General features: G+C 42.2%; 1 protein-coding gene across 3 annotated transcripts in view; it reads left to right on the top strand.

Annotated features, from left to right (window-relative positions):
* The window catches only part of WWOX (WW domain containing oxidoreductase), a 947,098-nt gene that overhangs the window by 253,795 nt on the left and 672,843 nt on the right, over window positions 1–20,460 (top strand). For all 3 annotated transcript variants that reach the window (XM_080645807.1, XM_080645809.1, XM_080645808.1), the window contains one exon: window positions 17,044–17,229. In XM_080645807.1, coding sequence (XP_080501933.1) covers window positions 17,044–17,229 — 186 coding nt within the window. The remainder of the gene's footprint in view (window positions 1–17,043; window positions 17,230–20,460) is intronic.

Here is a 20,460-nt window from a genome sequence, read left to right as displayed (position 1 = left end):
TTAATCCTCAACTCCAGCGCTGTGTGCTGTTCTCTGGCAAGGTTGTATTTCTTCATTAGCTATTCCCAGGGCCTTGGGAGTCCCAGAGGATGTCAGAGTACATTAATTTTTATCATAACATGGAATCTTTCAGGTCTGAATGGCAGCACAGCTGTCAGAGGCTTTCTGAACTCTGTTACAGCTCCATATATCTCAGGCAAGGAAATTTACAAAATGTATGAGATGTTTTATTGTTTGAGTGACTTGACCATGCGCTTAAGCTCATTCCCCAACTAATTTTTTTTTCCTATTGTCTCTGTAAGTTCATCTCTGCCACCCCACGTTGAAACCCCCTCCCTACATGTAACTGTGTGAGGTATGTTTTAAATAAAGTCCATGCATAGTAGTAATGAAATCATCATTGGGTACTTAATACTAGTCTACAAATATATATAATGAATGTTCCCTTTATTCTTTCAGTAGTATTTGTGCATCCATAATATCAGGAGTTCATAAATAATGTCTTCTAATGCTTTATATTGCTTCATGTCCACAAAATATACTTTTAATTTGAAGGAATGACAATGCCTTTCTAGAAAGGCTAGTTATTTCTTCATTGCCTTTATTTTCCCTACTTTCCAACTGAGTAGAATGCTTTCAGGAGTGCATGTTGTTTGGAGAGGATGCCCAGGTATAATTTTAACAGAAGTGTGGTCAATAAATGCCAGATTTCAACTATGCTCAAGACCCTGTACTGGACACTGTGGCATGGACATATAAGAACCTTCCCACAAGGAAATCCTTGTCAAAGAGAGAAGGCGGCATTTTCAGTTATAAGAGTAAATGTGTTCTCAGTAGGCATACCAAGTCATTTACTGCCAGCTCTAGTCCCTCCCTCAAGTTTCCTGGATAATTTCAATTTCTTAGTAGGGGGTGTGTTTTTCAAGGCCACATGGACTGTTCATTTAGTGACTCCCACTGCCCGGCAGCTTAACTATACCAGCTTGTGAGGCATAGGGCTCAGTTTCCTGAAGTTTACACATCACCATTCACACTTAAAATGTTCACCGGCCAATATTCTACTTATTGTAACACATGCTAATTTTTAAAACCCCAAACCAGAGCAGCTACCCCACTTAGTGGATGTTTGCGCAAAGGATGAGGTTGAGAAAGATAGATGAGTTGGTTCCCAGTGCATTTTTTAAAATTAAATACAGGTGGTCCTTCAATATGACAAAAATTAGGCAAGTGGCATGTAAGTGACTGTATTGTGGACAGTGGTGACATAGAGATGGTATGGGTTTTTAAAAAAAGTACTGACTGCATGCAGTGCTTTAAAAATCAAATGACAGTGAACTTAATAGGTGTGAACAGAGATGTGGAGAATAGGTGTGAACAGAGATAAAGAGAGCTTTCACAGGTGATATTTAACTTTCAGGGGTAGAGTGATTCAGCATCTTCTATTGTCTTTCAGGCACGTGGGAGCACAGGAGGGGCTGTCCTTCAGAGGTGTCTAGTCCATTGTTGTGACTTCCTGTATTTTATGATGAGAGAACTGAGGGTCATAGACAAAAATCCCCTCTGTTCTCAGTCAGGCCAACCCCAGCCCTCCCCATCCACCAGCCTCTTCCCTTCCTTCATTTGCATGAATAATGTTCACATTCTCTGCCTTCCCTTGTGGAGTTTACTAAACTCTAATTTGGCCTCCCCGTACTTTTTACATATCACAAGTGAATTTTCTTAGGACCTGACCATGATTCATTTGTCAGATGAACAAATGAGAATGTGCCTAGAGAGACTTGGGTTAATTTGCATTTTCTCAGTCTATGGGAGCTATGTTCAAGTAAGGTGACTAGGTTATAAGCATAGTGGAAGTTATTTTTTCCTACTCTTCCTACCCTCCCATCTTTATTGTACTTGTCATGGATTGTCCACTTTATTAAATATTAGTGGCCTGGTGCACGAATTCGTGCACATTGAAAGGAAATTAATTAGAAGAAATATTTTAATATTGCTGTTTGCCCTTTCTCTATAATAGAAGTGTCAACCAAATTCATGATCGATGATGACAGATTGAAATAATTTTGGTGCCAGCGAGAGCTTTAAATGTATCGCGCATGTGTGAGTCAACTTAGTCTTTTATATATATAGAATAAACTTGTTTAATTAGACCTGCTTTCTGATTTAGCTAAACTTTTTCCAGCCCAGTGAAGCACCCCAACTTCTCTTTCAGGTAATTGTCAGCAACACAGCAGTAAATATCAACATGAAGCAGATTATTATTGTAGATCAGGCAGGGAGAACAAAGAGTAAAATATTTAACTGCAGCAGTGTTTGACTATATTCTGTGCAGTGAGAAAACCTGAGGTCATTTTCAAGGTCCACCATTTCTTACTTTTCAGTTGGGTCAAGTTTCTAAGCTTTCTAAATCTCCATTTTTCGGCTAATGAAAAGAAAATAGGATTTCACCGAGTCTCCTATCTACCTACTCCAGGACTTCTGTGAGGATCAAATGAGATGAGGCACAGGAAAATGCTTCATAGGCATTTGGTTAAAGTGTAAAGTGTTTGCACCTGGCTATAAAGCAAGTCATTTTCCTGGGCTGAAGAAACTCTAAGGAGGCTAGTCGCTAGGGAGAGGAAGCCAGGTGTTGCCACGTGACGTCATTACCCAGTGCCCACAGTGACCGTTTCCAGGCTGGGCTTGGGGCCACATTTTGGGGTCTCAGCAGTGCTGGCTGCGATTTGGTGGGGTGTTGCTCTGGGGTAGTGGTAGGGCCTGTGTCCCACTTGGGGGAAGCTGAGTGTTGCTTTGTCAGTGCCAGGTCTGCAGTGCTGTTTCTTTGTACATGGCCAGTTTGTGTCATGGCAGTTCATGCGTTGAGTGTCTTCCCCCTGGTGGTCAGTGCGTGTCACAGCGACTGGTTGTACGGTCGGAGGGACACTTAGCATATTAGCCTTTTATATATATAGATTCCTAGAACAGAGGGCAATAAAGTTCCCATGTAAAGGGCAGGAGAAAAAATGGGAACAGCTGTAATTGTAGCATTATTGAAATATTAAGCCGTTAGATTAAGTGCCATTGGTGGCATAATTATCAAATTGATGCCTTTTTCCTAGAAAACCCTCTTGAAAGAGCATGATGTAGGTAGGTATACTCCTGATATACATTTGCCCCCATTCAGAATAAATGAGCTTGAGATTTTGCTGCCAGGGATGCCTATGATGGAATGGGAGAGTATAATCAAGATAATGGACATGAGGCAAAAATTTAAGGAAATAACAAAGAGTGTTTCCATTTTCTGTTAAGTGTATGTACTGGTGTGCTGGTATTCACTATAAGAAGTTGTAAATGGTGCATGAAATGAAAAATTCTTGGTGGTCTCCAGGGGATACAGCCAGTGCTCCGCTCTATTCCTGCTGATTGTTTTGGATTATTTTCTCTATTCCAACTTAAAAACAAAGTGTGGCTAGGTTATCTTGACAGCAGAATACACTCTGGGTTAATTATTATTTTAATATTGGATAGTGTCCCTCACGTTCTCAAAATATGTGGAGCCTTTACAATTTAGAAACAGCTGGGTGGTCACTGACCACCTAAGCTGATGTTGGTTTTATGTGTTCGTGTTTCTCTTGTGTTATTTGCTTTATTTCCTTGCATGCTTATTCAGGACCCTATTTCCCAGAGATATTGAGTAATTGCATGGGAAACAATATATAGGTATTTTATAAATGTTGGAGAAAATTATAAATACATATTTTATATCTCTGAATTATTGATGGTATCATGTTCCAAATTGTAGCTCAAGCCCTAGGAAATAGGGAGCTGAGAAAAAGAAAATGGTCTGTTTTAGGTACCACCCATGGCCAGGGCTAGGCACTTACAGTTTCTCTCTAATTCTCACAACCATCAAAAAAGCTGATTTTTATCATTATTACTAGAGGCCTGGTGCATGAAAATTCATGCACTGGAGTCGGGGTCCCTCAGCCCGGCCTGCCTCCTCTCACAGTCTGGGAGCCCTCAGGGGCAGGAGGCAACCCAGTGATCAGGGAAAGGCAACACCCCATCACACCTCTGCTGCTGCCACTGCCGGCAGTGCAAGCCTCAGCTGGCCCTGGTTACCTGAGCCTTGGGCGGCCCTGGGTGGCTAGACAGCTGCCATCTGAGGGTTGCCTGTGCCTTGGGCCGGCCCTGGGTGGCTGAGGGGCTGAGGAGACTGGGGGACTCCGGAGGCTGGCACCCCAGCGGGGCTGAGGGGACTGGGTGCTGCCATCTTGTGGCTGTGGGAGCCGCCATCTTTGAGGGTGTGGCCGTCAATCAGCATATTCCCTCCTTATTGGCTGTGGGTGCCGCCATCTTTGAAGGCGGAGCAGTCAATCAGCATATTCCCTCCTTATTGGCTGTGGGCGCTGCCATCTTTGAAGGCGTGACAGTCAATTAGCATATTCCCTCCTTATTGGCTGTGGGCGCCATCATCTTTGAGGGTGGGGCAGTCAATTAGCATATTCCCTCCTTATTGGCTGTGGGCGCCATCATCTTTGAGGGTGGGGCAGTCAATTAGCATATTCCCTACTTATTGGCTGTGGGTGCCACCATGTTTGCGACAGCATGAGGGTCAATTAGCATATTCCCTCTTTATTAGATAGGATCATTGTGAGTTTGAGAGGCTAATTACGTATTTTTCCCTGGTACATTATGGCAAATAAGCACTTTTTAAAAAGCTTGCCTATATGCCACCTAAAGTCGTCCTGAGTTTTGCTAGTATCACGTACCCTTCATGTTGGGCATTGTGGTCTTGGTTTTGGTGATTGCTGGAGTGTAGGGAACCTTCCCTGGGATTGAGGTCGCTGTAGAAGAGAATTGTTACATTAAGTTTTATGCTGCCATCTTTAAGTTCAAAATAAACCTCCCTCAGCTATTTAAGCAGAATACACCTTGGAATTCTATAATATTTCCCCCCTCCTTTCATGGGAGAAGAATACAGCTGACCACCTGAAACAATTGCTTTGGTGATTTTGGGTCGTTAGGCCCTTTCTATTGAGTTTCAGAGTATTTCCAAATAGTATGAATGCTTGTTACTCGCTTGAGAAGTGCCCCAGATGGTGTGACATTCTGTTTCAGGGAGAAATTGAAAAGTGTTTCCCTTTATATAACATTCTACTTAGCTCATTCTTTTGTTGTGTTTGAAATGGAATTCTCAAGAGCCACAATTGTGTAAACATTCTTGGGGTGTTTATTTAACCTGTGAAAGTCTGTCCTATTTTTTTGGGAGGGAGCATGTTACAATTTGATTTACAAATCTTCACTGTAACTCAATGCCATGATGTTTGCTACTGCTTCTCACAGACTGTTTTAAAGGACACTTCTAAGTTTTCAGGTTTGAAATTATGTATTTGATTTGTAGGTTCCTTGAGTCATACTGGGCTGATCTTATCTCCAAAGCATAAATAACTCTGTCTTTATGATCACTTAGACCCAAATCAACTTTTCCCCTCCTCCTTATGCCTTCTTTTTTTGTAGGGAATAATATATTGTAAAACATGGCTATTTAATGGCCTATAGACCAAATGTCATTGGAAAAATAGCATTGATTCAGATGTATCCATTCAGGAATGTACAAAAGGCTTCTTACCACATGCGAGACCTTGGGCGAACAAAGATCTCTCTCCTGGTGGACATTGATTGCTGCATAATGGCAGAAACAACATTTGTACATGTAGCACGTGATAGAAAAAGTATTAAATAATGTAGGAATGGACACACCCCAGGTAGAATGGAAGACCAAGCCTTCTGGGAGATGCTACAACTCAGAAGTTGATGTTCAATAAACACTCGGGCATGCTGGAGTTGGGTTGTTGCCAGTTCCTGATGAGCATTCAGGGTAGTCAGTAGGGTTAAAAATGGCAGTGGACATTTGTGGAGGAAACTAATGGGATCCTGTCGTCCTCCCTCCACCACTCATTTACTAGTAGCTTGTTGCATTGGTAGCGACTAACAGGGGTGGGCAAACTTTTTGACTCGAGGGCCACAATGGGTTCTTAAACTGGACCGGAGGGCCGGAACAAAAGCATGGATGGAGTGTTTCTGTGAACTAATATAAATTCAAAGTAAAGGAGCGGAGGGGAGAGCAAGAGAACCCTCCGCTCTTTTGGCTCCGCGGGCCGGATAGAACAGCCAAACAGGCCAGATCCGGCCCGCAGGCCGTAGTTTGCCCACGGCTGGTCTAGAGAAATGTTTGGGAAGTTCAGAAGAGGGAGATATTGCTTATTTTCCAGATGAGGTGCAAGGATTCTTTGAGGAAGGAAATGTCTTCTGAGTAACCCTTGGGAGATGGAGAAGGTCGTGACATGTAGAATGAAGGGTGACAGAGTGAAGGATCCTGGTGATCCGTCTCAGTGGGAAAATCAAGTAACACAAGAATGCATTGATCAGGGATCAGCAGGAAATATGATAAAAGTGTCATGAGTTTTTATACTGTCCAGAAATCTCCATTCCTGTCATCATTGTGGATGAGAGTCAGATTAGAGATGAGCTGAAGTTCAAGCATTCTAACCCATTCTGACTTCTTACTCACCTAATAGCACTGCTGTTCATAGCTGTGCTGGGTGTGCATTGACAACTCCGGGGATGCCTACCAGGGAGACCACTATCTATGTTCAACCCCTCGGCCTGCAGTAGCATGCCTTCCTGTTGTCTTGTTTTAATGCCTATGTGTTTTCATGGCAAAGAATAGAGTTCAGTGGCAAATGTCCCTAGTTTTGAATTCTGGCTCCTTCAATTCCTGGCAGGAAACCTTTTTGAAGCTTAATTTTCTCATCTGTGGGTTTCTCATCTTATGTGTTTCTATGATGATTAAAATAGACTGGTGACATACCAAGACCTATCAACAATGTTTTCTCAGACTGAAATCATATGAATGTTCTAAGCAAGGGAAAGTTCTATAGATTTTCTAGGCCTGTGTGATCAGTTACACAGGCATGCATTGAAAATTCTCTATGACCAATCTGAGGGTCAGTTTTATATGATGACAAAGCTGCAGACTGCCCCTCTCCTGTTATAACACATAAGTAGGTTGTAAAATTGCATAAGAGAGAATTTTTGTGATTGATCAGAACATTCAGAGAATGTTCTCCAAGATGAGCTTCGTCTGTCGCCTAAGGAATTGTGTAGATACTAAATGTTTTACCAATTCAGACAGAGTCATTCCTTTGGTTGGGTGTTCCAGGGCAGTGGTCGGTCGCTCCGTTGACTAATGAGTTTGCTGACCACTGGTCCAGGGGATTCCACAGGAGAGGTGGGATTTGAGCTAACTATTGAAAGAACAGGGGGATGGTCAGCATGAGTCCTATACACATGGACAAGTGTTCTCTAATCTCTACAATGTTAGGTTTACCTAATAGAATTTTAAAATTTTCTTCTCAGTTATTCTCCTGGAACTCGGAGCAAGGCACATTGTCAATAGTCCATGCATATTTTACTTGAGTTTCATAAAATTCAGCAGTTTGCATCAATCAAGTGTCAGGTGCAAGGTGCTCTGCAAGTCACTCCTGAGGTATGGAGACCAATGAGACCCATTTGCTGTAGTCCTTCTGGGTGGAGTTGATAGACTAGAGACACACAAAGCACTAGTGTTTCTCTCCATATTTAAAGTTAAGGTGCATTTTATGTATAGAAAATTTACCTCTTTTATTATACAGTTCTGGGAGTCGTGACAAACACACAGTCATGGACTCACCACAGTCAAGATACAGAGCAGTTCCATAGCTCCTTCCCCAAATTTTCCCTTTGCCCCCTTGTAGTAATTCCTGCCTCTTACACCCAGCCCCTGGCAACCATATATATTTTTTTCTGTCCCTAGAGTTTGCATTTTCCAGAATGTTATACAAATGGAAGAATTTTATGTGTAGGTTTTTGTATCTGGCTTCTTGCACATAGCATGATGCATGTATTAGTTATCTGATGCTGTTAAATTATCCCCCAAACTTAGTGACTTAAAACAGCAAACATTTATTACCTCACTCTATTAGTTTTCTCTTGCTTTTGTAATAAATTACCACAAATGTATTGGCTTAAAACAATACATATTCAGGGTGTAAGAATACATATGTCAATCAGTGTTTCATAACATAATAAAAGTAATATAAATAAAATGCTAATTTGATAGGTTGAAATGATCTTTTATTAATTTTTACTAGGAGTAGAGTTTAACATGTTAAATCTTGTACTGGTTATTTGTAATTTAGTTTTATACATTTTAATAATGTCTTTGTCAATATTTCTTTTATTCACTTACTAGAGGCTCGGTGCATGGATTTGTGCACTGGTGGGGTCCCTTGGCCTGGCCTGTGGGGATTGGGCTGAAACTGGCTCTCCGACATCCCCCGAGGGGTCCAGGATTGCGAGAGGGTGGTTCTCAGGTGACGCACCCCGGAATAGAGTTCCCTCCTCTCTGGTTCTGGGTGTGTCACCCAAGAACCACAGTTGCCAAGTGATGGCAGCTCAGCAGCTCCTGTGTTGAGTGTCTGCCCCCTGGTGGTCATTGTGCATAATAGCTACTGGTCGGCCAGTTGCGTAGGCTTTTATATAGAGAGATAACTAGAGGCCCGGTGCACGAAATTCGTGCACTGGGGGGGTGGTCCCTCAGCTCAGCCTGCACCCTCTCCAATCTGGGACTCCTCGAGGGATCGGGCCTAAACAGGCAGTCGGACATCCCTTTCACAATCCAGGACTGCTGGCTCCCAACTGCTCACCTGCATACCTTCCTGATTGCCCCTAACTGCTTCTGCCTGCCAGCCTGATCACCCCTTAACCACTCCCCTGCCAGCCTGATTGATGCCTAACTGCTCCCCTGCCAGCCTGTATGCCCCCAACTTTCCTCCTCTGCCGTCCTGGTCACCCCTAACTGCCCTCCCCTGCAGGTCTGGTCCCCCCCCAACTGCTCTCCCCTGCAGGCCTGGGTTCCTCCCAACTTCCCTTCCCTGCAGGCCTGGTCGCCCCCAACTTCCCTCCTCTGCCGGCTTGTTACCCCTAACTGCCCTCCCCTGCAGGCTTGATTGCCCCCTAACTGCCCTCCCTTGCAGGCCTGGTCCCTCCCAACTGCCCTCCCCTGCTGGCCTGATCACCCACAACTGCCCTCCCTTGCAGGCCTGGTCCCTCCCAACTGCCCTCCCCTGCTGGCCATCTTGTGGTGGCCATCTTGTGTCCACATGGGGGCAGGATCTTTGACCACATGGGGGCAGCCATCTTGTGTGTTGGAGTGATGGTCAATCTGCATATTACTCTTTTATTAGATAGGATAAAGGCCTGGTGCACAGGTGGGGGCCAGCTGGTTTGCCCTGAAGGGTGTCCTGGATCAGGGTGGGGGTTCCCTTGGGGCGTGGGGTGGCCTGGGCGAGGGGCCTGTGGTGGTTTGCAGGCTGGCCACACCCCCTGGCGACCCAAGTGGAGGCCCTGGTATCTGGGGTTTATTTATCTTCTACAATTGAAACTTTGTAGCCTGGAGCGGAGCCAAGCCTTCTGCTTGCTCTGTGGCGGCAGCCATTTTTTGGGGGATTTATGTATCTTCTATAATTGAAACTTTGTAGCCTTAAGCAGAGGCCTGGGCCGGCCAGGGTGTGGGGAAAGCTTGGCTTCCTCCATCGTCTGGGGCCACCCTAACCTCCTGCTCTTTCCAGCTCCGTGGCTGCCGCCATTTCTGTTTGTGTTTATGTATCTTCTATCATTGAAACTTTGTAGCCTTGAGTGGAGGCCTAGGCCGGCAAGGGCAGGCAGAATGCTTGGCTTCCTCCATTGCCAGGGAAACCCAAGCCTCCCTCCTGCTCTCTGTGGCCGTAGCCATCTTGGTTGGGTTTATTTGCATTTTCTCTCCTGATTGGCTTGTGGGCGTGGCTTGGGGTGTAGCGGAGTGATGGTTAATTTGCATATTACTCTTTTATTAGATAGGATGTCTTTAACTTGGCCCCAGTATTCATGATGAGTCCAGTAAGGGTGAGGGCAGAGCTGGCAAGGCCAGGTATGGGCTATTGCAGTGACCAAATCTAAAGATATCAAATGAAAAATGTGGAATAACATTCATTGTCTTAGCTTGGGTTCCCTAGATATCAAGCCTGGGAGGGGGATGTTTGCTCTGATGATTTATTGGGCAAGTGCTCTCAAGAGAAGGAGAGAAATGGGTTAATTAAACTGGAAACTAGTTTCAGCCTGATCCTATAGGGAGCTCTGAAGAAGGAATTAGAGAGTTGGTTCTCTTTTTTTCAGAGAGTACCTGGCTGTGGGGCATGATTTTTCAGATATGATGATGCCCATCAATCAGGGACAATTTTCTGGAGAAGTCAGTGCTCATAGCAGTTGGGAGTGGGTACACTGGACATGTAAATCAGAGCTAGGCAGAAAATCATAACACCTACTTCATTGGAAATATAAAGGACTAGACAAAGTATTAAAGAGACCCTGAAAGGTCTAGAGATATTGGCATTGATCAGTCATAGAGACTATGGGAGAAGATGTGATAGCAAATGCTTCCTTTAAAAAAAAAACACGTTTATTTATTTCAGAGAGGAAGGGAGGGGGGATAGAAACATCATTAATGAGAGAGAATCATTGATTGGCTGCTTCCTGCACCCCACTCCTTCCCCTCCCCCCCCCCCCCCCCCCCCGCAAACTGTGTATGTGCTCTTGATCAGAATCGAACCTGAGAACCTTCAGTCTGCAGGCTGAGCCAACGCTCTATCTACTGAGCCAAATCACCTAGGGCTGAATGTTTTTTTGTTTTTTTTTTTAAGTTTTTATTGATTTTAGAGAGAGAGGAAGGGAGAGAGAAATAGAAACATTGATGAGAGAGAAACATAGATCAGCTGCCTCCTGCACACCCCCCACTTGGGATCTAGCCTATAAACCGGCAGCAAATGTTTCCTCAAGTGTTTATATATTAGGAGACTGGTTAAGGAATATCTCCCATTGCAGAAATAAGAACATCTCTAACGGTGGAAAACTTGGAGAGAAGATAAAGTTTAGATTTGGGATAGTAGGAATGAGATTCTGTTCCTTAGGGATACAGGCGCTGGAGCTGTAGGTGAGTAGTTTGCCATCGTAAAGGATGAAATTGCTGTAGGGAAAGGTTTTGAGACTCACTCAAAGAAGGTTGAAAATGCAACTCTGGGTAGCTGAGGAAGGGCTGGAGGAGGCAGAAGATGAGGCAGTGGTGGCATTAGGAGAAGGTCCAAGATGAGATGTATCACAGAAACTGAGAGGGGAAAGGGGTCCAGGAATCAGGGAGGAAGGAGTGGGTCTTTTGTGACAGAGGTCTAATCTCAACAGAAAGGAAGTTGTTGGATGTAGTGCTTGTGAAGCCTTTGCTCTCCAAACAGCTTTGGTAGACTCTGAATAGTGATGAGACAGACTGCAGTTGGCTAGGTGAAAAGAAGTGCGATTGGGCAAGGAAGGAGGTTGCCATAAAAGGGAAAAGAGAGGTTGGTACCCCTTGAAAGAGCCTAAGTGTCAAGGTGACATTTCTTGCCAGCCCTCTCTTCTGTCTGTCTTCCTCTCTCTCTCTTTTTCCTCCTCTTTCTTTCCTGATTTTCTCCCAACTCATGGTCAGGAAAACCTGACTAGCTTGTTAGACAGCAAGAATGAACCCGTGGAGAGGGAGAGATCGAAAAGGCCACAAAGAGAGGGACAGTCAATGGATGGGACTCTTGAGGGACTGTACACCAGAAACTAATATTATAGTACATGTCAATTATACCCGAATTAAAGGGGAAAAGGGAGGGAGAGTAGGAAGATAATGTAGAGATCAGCTATCTAAAGGCCAGTAGGCGACAGCCTTTAGACTAGGACCCTCTTTTGTTTGTTATCACCATTCAGTGCTCTTTCCAGTGAGAAGTTTCCCCTAGACCACCCTGGATAGAAGCTGGGCCAATTGTCATGGCCATGGATGACAAGCAGAGCTTCCCACTGGTAAATCATTAGAATCCCATCCTCTTTATTCTTGAGTTGTTGTTCTCTGGCCCAAAGGAATGTTTTGGCCCTCGAGGATGCAATTGATTACTACTTTCTAAACATCACCCCCAGCTCCTCAGAGAAGGTGCTGGGTCCACTCAATAAAGAGATAGAGCTTTCTTCATGGTAGTTCAGAACCACAGAGAGCAGGTGTAAAGGTACGCACACACACACACACACACACACACACACACACACACACCCTGCCCCATATTGGAATCTCCTATGCTATCCACATAAGACAACCCTTCCTGTCCTCTCACAGACCAGAATCCACCAAAAGAAGAAAAATATCAGTCCTTGAAAGTGCTGACTAATAGCATCAACCTTGGAATCCAAATGATACTATTTTTGTTTTCATTCTATCTTTATAGTTTGAACTTTCCTTTGATATTTTGTAAATATTAATCATCTCAGAGCTTTTTGAATTGCAGTGGCTTATAGTCAAAACTGGGCAAAATGTACCATTTGAATAATAAAAACCTCATTAAAGCGAGGCTAAAGGAATTCTTTTCCTTTTGTACAAGCCAATTAAGTGTCTTTACAATTAGAAAAAAAGTCTACCTAACTGGTTTGGCTCAGTGGATAGAGCATTGGCCTGTGGACTGAAGGGTCCCAGGTTCGATTCCGGTCAAGGGCATGTACCTTGATTGCAGGCACATCCCCTGTGGGGAGTGTGCAGGAGGCAGCTGATCAATGTTTCTCTCTCATTGATGTTTCTAACTCTCTGTCCCTCTCCCTTCTTCTCTGTAAGAAAATCAATAAAATATATTTAAAAAGAAAAAAAGTCTAGCAGTTTACAGTTTCATATTCCATGAGCCTGTTTTTAATTAATGGAGGTGACAAGTTTTAGGTACAGGGTACATATTTTGCTTCTGGTGTTGTGCAGTTAACATTAATAAAGGGTATTAAAATTTGGTGAAACAAGAAAGGGTGTCTGGGTCCTCCAGACTGAGGTCTTTGGTAAGCAAGTTTCTTTACTTGATTCAGTTTGCATTTTCTTGACAAAATGCACAGGCAGGGATAAAGGTATTATCAAGATAAAGGTGCCAAAATTCCACATTCCCAGGCCTGTCTTAAAGACAGAGAAACACTGAAAAAACAGCTTTGAAGAGTTTTATTTTCTCTTGCAGTCAAAAGGGTAGGGTAGAGACAGAAGAAGTGATAGTGAATCTGGTCAGTACCTTACAGGATACTGGGGCTTAGCTCCTCATTCTTCTGCTGTTGGATTTTAAGGTACTTCTAGTTCATATACGTTTTATAATTCTAGCTCACTTATAATTATGACTCGTCCTTATGAGTAAACTTTTATATAAATTTTGAGTATTTTCTTAGGAAAGAAACTTGGAAACTTGTCTTAGTTTGCTAGAACTGCTATAACAAATTACCATAAATTTGATGACCTAAAACAAGAGAAACTTAGCCTATCACAGTTCTGGAGGCCAGACTTCCAAAATTAAGGTGTTGGCAGGGTTGGTTCTTTCTAGAGGCTCTGAGTCCATTCAATGCCTGTCTCCCAGCTTCTGGTGCAGGTGGGCAATCAGTGGCATTCCTTGGCTTTTAGATGCAACACTGTGTCTCTGCCTTGGCCCTCACATATCCTTCTCTGGAGTCCCCTTGCCTGGCTCTTCTTTTGTAAGGACACTTGTCATTGGTTAGTTCCACCTTAATGCAGGATGATCTCATCTCACCATATGAATTTAATTACATTTGCCAAGATCCTTTTTCAAAATAAGGTCACATTCACAGGTTCCTAGTGGACATATCTATTAGGGTCCATCATTTAACCCCCTACAGAAGCAGTGGCATATCATAGGGTGTGCTCCATAGGTAGGCAAAATGGGGGAGCATTATTTGTAGAGAGTTCAAAACCAATAATAAAACTGACTAAAGGTTTCTGTGTTTTATTATGATCATACAGTGGCAATTCTAAACATTATCAATGATAAACTATTTCTCTCTCGAGGTGTGAACTGCTGCCTCAGCACTGCCCCATATGTACCCTACTGCCCGGAAACAGGACGACTGAGTGAAATAATGTGAAGTTTTCTAATTCTTATGATATATATTTTCAACTTAATATACAGAGTATAGGAATATAATCACCAGGTTTATATAAGATAAAAAGATAATATACTAGTAAATAAATCTGGTCATTTAATAGAGAAAATCTTATTTACAATTTTGCTACAAGTAGAGTTTAACATGTTTCATTTTGTATTGCTTACTTTGTAATTTAATTTTATAAAATTTTAAAATGTCATTATCCATACTTCCTCAGGAGTCGGAAGTATTTTATTGATTTGTAAGCACTCTTTATATATTAAAAGTATAGGTCCTTTATAGCATTGCATGAATTTGTCATTGTTCCCTTTTACTTTATTTAGATAACAGGTTATTTTAGTTTTTAGAGTGTTTCCTCTATGCTTTCCTTTATTTATTTATTTTTAAATATGTTTTTATTGATTTCAGAGAAAGGAAGAGAGAGGGATAGAAACATCAATGATGAGAGAGAAACAATGAACTGCTGCTCCCTACATGCCCCGCACTGGGGATCAAGCATGAAACTAGGCATGTGCCCTGATCAGGAATCAAACTGGTGACCTCTTGGTGCATGGGACGATGCTCAATCCACTGAGCCAAACCGGCTGGGCTATGCTTCCCTTTATTACATACCAAAGTTTGTTTTTAAAAATTCATGACTCTGGCTACAGTTTTTTATGAGGTTGAAACAAAATCAGATTGTTACAAAAAGTAATAGCTCTATGAAAAGTTTCTATAAATGAATATTGACTTTTTAAAAATAAAAATACAGGAAATTATTTTACTTCCTATATCACATAGGAAATATTACCTGCAAGCCATTAGTGTAGAATCTGAGCTGTATAAGAAAACATCACCCTCAATTACCAGCTCCCATCAATTCCCAGGATTTGGAAACTCAAAGACCTCAGTGATTTGTCTGAAACTGAGACAAAATGCAGACCTTTGAACTTATCATCCAGTATTCCTCTAAAACCCCACCCTATCTCTTTTTCTCTTGTTTTATTTGTTAGCCAAATTCCTAAATGCTTTTTTTTCTATCAAGCATTTAAATGATTACATTGCTTCTTATTATAAAGACACCGTATGTTAATTATGGGAAAAAGATGAAGAAAATATGAATGAACTCAAAAAGAAAATTATTTAAAACACATTGGGTTCTGTGGTAGCAGTTAGACAGACATGAGCAGAGCAAGGACCATGGGCCAGATATAGGAGGTCACCAGGGTGGAAAGCCCCTAACAGAACTGGGAAAATAAGAATCTTGCCCCCAGGATAACCTTTCCTCCCCTTGCATATCGGTGAGGTGGCCATGCTGTTTAGACCCCCTGACCTTTCAAATTACTGGTCATGTGCTTTAGACCTTCCCCTGACCTTTCCTCCCTTGGTATGTTCCTAGTCATGTGTTAGACACCCTTGGAGAAGAACAAGGGGCCAAAGTGTGGCCTCATGTGACTCCCATACAAGCCCTTGCACAACCATTCCCTTAGTCATTGAGTCCTAGGGATAAAACCTAGGTCTCAGTTGTGTTTCAGCTCCAGGCCCAGAAATGCAGCAACACCATACAAGCGATGCCATGGCTGACATCAGGATGAGCTGCATTGACTAATGACGCCCTGCCCTGGTGCTGACCAATCATTGGAGACAATGACCCTGATTGCATATACCTGGAAAGCTGATGAATATTCTATTGAGATTCTGCCCTAGGGCCTCCCCTAAACTCCCTAGCTTTAATAGCTCTTAGGACTGAGGACCCAGCACACTATCACTCTCTAAGCCCGCTGGAATATATATATATATATTTTGAATGTACTTTGCTTTATTTCTCCTAAGCTTCAAGCACCATTCCTTTGCCTCTGTAACTTGTAAGGCTTACTTCTTCTCTCTGTGACTTTCTAAATACACTTTTTCTTAAAGTTTGAGTCTTGGTTCTTTCTGAATTCTTTCTTAGCCAGAACTCAAGCACCAAGGTTGCTGAATCAAGGTCTAATACCTGGTGCCGTTTTCTCCACCTACATTTCTACCCAACCCTAAAGACAACTACTGTTAAGATTTTTGTCTATACTTCATTACTACTGTGTGTGTGCTCTGAGCATGATCATATAATAGTATATATTTTATTTTTTATTATGAAGGTTTTACAGGGTCAATAGATTTGTTTATTTGTTATTTTAATGGCTGCATAGTTTCCTATAATATACATATATTCAAATTCATTTAATGATTTCCCAATTGTATATTTAGTTTAATTCTAATATGTTGTTTTTATATTGCAATTACAACACTGGTTAGCCTTGAATATCTTTCTTTATAAAATTCTTATTAGTACCTTAGGATGATTTCCCACAAGTACAGTTTCTTTAGAACGATTTAGGATTTTGAGTCACAGGAAAAGCTTACTTAATATTTTTAAATTTTTTATTATGAATTAAATATATACCAAATAAAATATTATAAGAGGCCTCCACTTACCTACCTCCAAAGCTCATTTCTAAAATGTAGATTTAATCTTACTTCTAGAAGAAATATACAAACATATGTACCTGTCTCTTTAGATAGAGCATTTCTACCTTGGTAAGTTTACTGAGCACATACTAAATACTGGTTCCTATGTTCACCTTTTTTGCAGCATATTTTTCTTTTATATTTACTTTAAAGACTATGTTGAAGAAGCTGAGAATTGGAAGAATTAAGAAGCATAGATTCAATTAGGTGGTAGGACCTAGGTTCCAACCAAGGTGACCAACACAACCTGGTTTGCCCACTACGGCCCTGGTTTTAGCACTGAAAGTCCTGCATCCCAGGAACCCCTTCCTTCCACCAGCAACCCTGGACAGTTGCCAACTCCAAGTCTAAGCCCTTCCCCTTCAGAGTGATTTAAGATGTGACATTCTGGGATATCCTATTTCCAAGGGACTGGAATCTTGAAGATAGTGAATAATTGTTTATTCCTGAGAGAGCATGAGTTATCCTTGATTTTAGAGTGTTTATGCCTGCAATAACATTGGTTGTTTTATTTTTCAGGTCTCTGCATGTGCTTGTGTGCAACGCAGCGGCTTTCGCTCTACCCTGGAGCCTCACAAAAGATGGCTTGGAGACTACCTTCCAGGTGAATCACCTGGGGCACTTTTACCTGGTCCAGCTCCTTCAGGATGTCTTGTGCCGCTCAGCCCCAGCCCGAGTGGTTGTGGTCTCCTCTGAGTCCCATAGGTGGGTTGGAATTCCATGTTTTGTTCCCTTATCGCCTTCTTGCACCAGCTAATATTCTCCCAAGGCTCTCTTTCTGAAAATAATTTTCATTAGTCCTACTCTGAAAAGTGTGAGTGCACTCGACCCTGCTTTATTTTTCGATTTTTTTTGTTTTGTTTGTTTGTTTGTTTGTTTTGTGTGTGTGTGTGTGTGTGCGCGCGTGCGCGCGTGCGTCTGTGGGAGATTATTTGGGGTTTTGAGTACAGTGATGTAGATTGTTTTTACAACTCTACTTCAAGCCCCTCATTGATTTTTCTTTGAGATGGAATAATAATTGATTAAATCTGAATGCCTGACCTTTATTGATTTGTCATTCAACAACTTCAACATCTCACCAAGAAGAATGTGCAGTTATTCTAGCAGGAGAAACAACGCAATTAAAGACTGCGCGATGAAATCCAATTGTTTTATAATGAGAAATTAGGGAATTCAATGCAGACATTAGCTGTGTAATTGTAGGAAGGGAAGTGCTGTAGTTAGAACATATTAGAAATCTGGCCATGCCTCTTTTGGTTAAAATTTCAATTAAAACATCAGATGGCACTTCTTTTCTATCACCATTAGGAGGATATTCAATTGAGTAAAAAAAAATTTGAAAATTTCATCATATTTTCAGCATATTTGTTCCTAGAGTTGGATAAACAACTATTTGTCTAGGGAAAGACAAAGAGAAGTACTGGGGAAAGACAAAGGACTTGCCGGGTGAGGCTAGATATAATGCATGTTAGGGAGTTTTTCCTAGTGTGGTTGGGAGCTTTCACTCTTAGCAAAGTAGCTGAAAAAATAATGTGCAAGTGCCTATTTTCCCCCTTCTTCTCCGCTGTAAGTCCTGAAATGTTTTAGTGACCCAGAATGAAGCTTATTTTTAAAATCATGCTTCCATAAAATGTAACCCCTGGGACTTGTAAGAGAGAGACCAGCCAAGGGTTAGTCTGAACCCTTTATCACTCCCAAACACAGGGGCTTAGGGTCTAAGTGACACGCTGCAGAGAGATTTACTTCTCCCATTTTAAATTTATGATGGCTGAAATGAAAGGAAAATGCCAGTAATAATCCTCCCCCGTGTTAAAAGACATGGAGCATCTAGTAATTAGGTGGTAATGAAATCTGGACATTCTTATCTTTGCAAATCACACCAGGTTTGTGAAAGAAAGTGGAGTGGCCCCGTTAAGGCATGAGGGAGGCCACTGTGGGGGCAGGCGCAGGCCAGCGAGCTCTGGAAATAAATCTGCCAGCCCCAGTCATGTGCCATATGTGGAGGGCACCACGGGATGTGTTTAAATGAGCTGGTATTTAATGGGAGATTAGGTTGAATTGTCAGCTGCTCTCTTCCCTTTGTAAATCGGTATCTCGAATGGTATTTCATGGGGTGTCTTTGTTCTCTCCTGAACTGCAGTGTAATTCGTTCTTACCTTGGAGATCTGAATCTTAATTTCCTTTAAAAAGTGAATTGGAAGGAAGGGCCTTGACCCATTTCAGTTTATAGACAAGGCCTTCATGAAGTGTGAGAGGAGGCTCACTCCTGTCAGGTCCTTGATGCTGGTTTTCTGCTTTCTGGTGATCCTTTGCACATGCTGAAGGGTATTCTCTCAATACGTTAATTCCCCCAATATGGTTTGTTTATTACACAGCACCAGAGAGCTAGTGTGCGCACTGGGTGCACAGGCCTGGGAGCGCACGCCTGGGAACACACGCCTGGGAACACACTTGCTCACTGCTCAAGACCTGGAGCCTTAACCCATGTTGTAAAATGGAGTGTTGATATCTAATTACCTCCATAAACCTTGGTGGAATCTCTTCCTTGGAGTCAGGACCCCCTGTTAGGGGAAGAATAAAGTCCTATGTTTGCAGAAAATATACCAGACTGCCCCAAGGCAAAGTATTTATTAGCCCCCCTGTGTCTCCACTGTATGTTGGTTACTTATCTGGAGTGAATTGAGTTTCTGCATACCTAAAATACATTATATTAAAATGAGAACTTGACTTCTTCACTGTGAAAAATTTTCAGATAACAATTTAAATAGGAGGAAAAGCACATTGCTGCCTAAACAAGTCTAAATGGCTACAGCTGTGTGGAGAGCTAAGATGCCACACACACACACACACACACACACACACACACACACACACAGTTTCTGATGCAAATTCTGTCTTATTCTTTGAACGTTCTAGCTTTTGTCTACATAGAATCCAGACTAATTACTTTAGTTTGGAAATTTAAAAACCTTCAGTTTAAAAAAATAAAAAAGGATCAGTGTAAATTGAAATACAAACTAGAGGTTTCCTTACATAGCCGATGTTAATGTCCAGAGAGAAAATGTTAGCATGTTCTGGTACTGGTAGGAGGATCATTCTATTAAGACATGATTGTTTGGCTTTGTCAGTTTTTCAGTTTGAAAATAGAGTAGGCAGCCTTTGAAGAGTTGTTTTACTGCCTCTGGAGCTGAGAGGTGAATGCAGTCGTTTCTCAGGAAGCCTGTCCTGGCTCAGAGGAATCAGAAGCCTTACCCGCCCTTCCCACTTCCTGTAGCGCTGTCAATACAAGCTAATCAGGCCTTAAAAATGGGTGTGCTGCCCAGGAGATCAGCTGGGCAGGAAATCAGGGGTCCACTTATTGGGGAGGGCTGTGTGCAGAGGGTGGGGGCCTGATATTTAGCAGCTGTGCTTCCTTGAAACCTTGCTTTAACTTGGTTCCATGTAATTTCTCATCATGATGCGTGTGTGTTTCTAGATTTCTAGATAGGGGCCTTTGAATGAATGACTTTTCTTTTTTTAGGAATTTAATCAACCCACTATGTTCCCCAGTCATGAGGTACTTCTGCATTATCTTTAAAATCCAAAGCAGGGGACTGACTCATTCTGAACATCTGAAAGTGCCAAGTGCCACATTCTCTATTCTCTCTAATGAGGAACATAAAGGATCTGAACCTAATGGTAAATTTTGCCTTTGCAGCAAGGCTCGAAACAAAGTTTTTTTTTGTAATAAGGGAGACTTGGCCCTTAGTTTGTTCTCTAACTTTGTATTTAGTTTGTACTATGTGTTAAAACATTATATGAGGCAACAGGCAAGCAGCTCACTGTCTGTCTTTTAAAAATTCACAGTCTAGCACTGGAACCAGGAGAACAAATGCCTTGCAGACTGTTGTGGTAATGACAGAGGCAGAATGTGTGGATAAAATACAAAGATGGCAT

The sequence above is a fragment of the Plecotus auritus genome (genome assembly GCF_963455305.1).
Source record: "Plecotus auritus genome assembly, chromosome: 10".
NCBI classification, from domain to species: domain Eukaryota; kingdom Metazoa; phylum Chordata; class Mammalia; order Chiroptera; family Vespertilionidae; genus Plecotus; species Plecotus auritus.
This window is presented reverse-complemented; position numbering and strand designations above follow the sequence as displayed.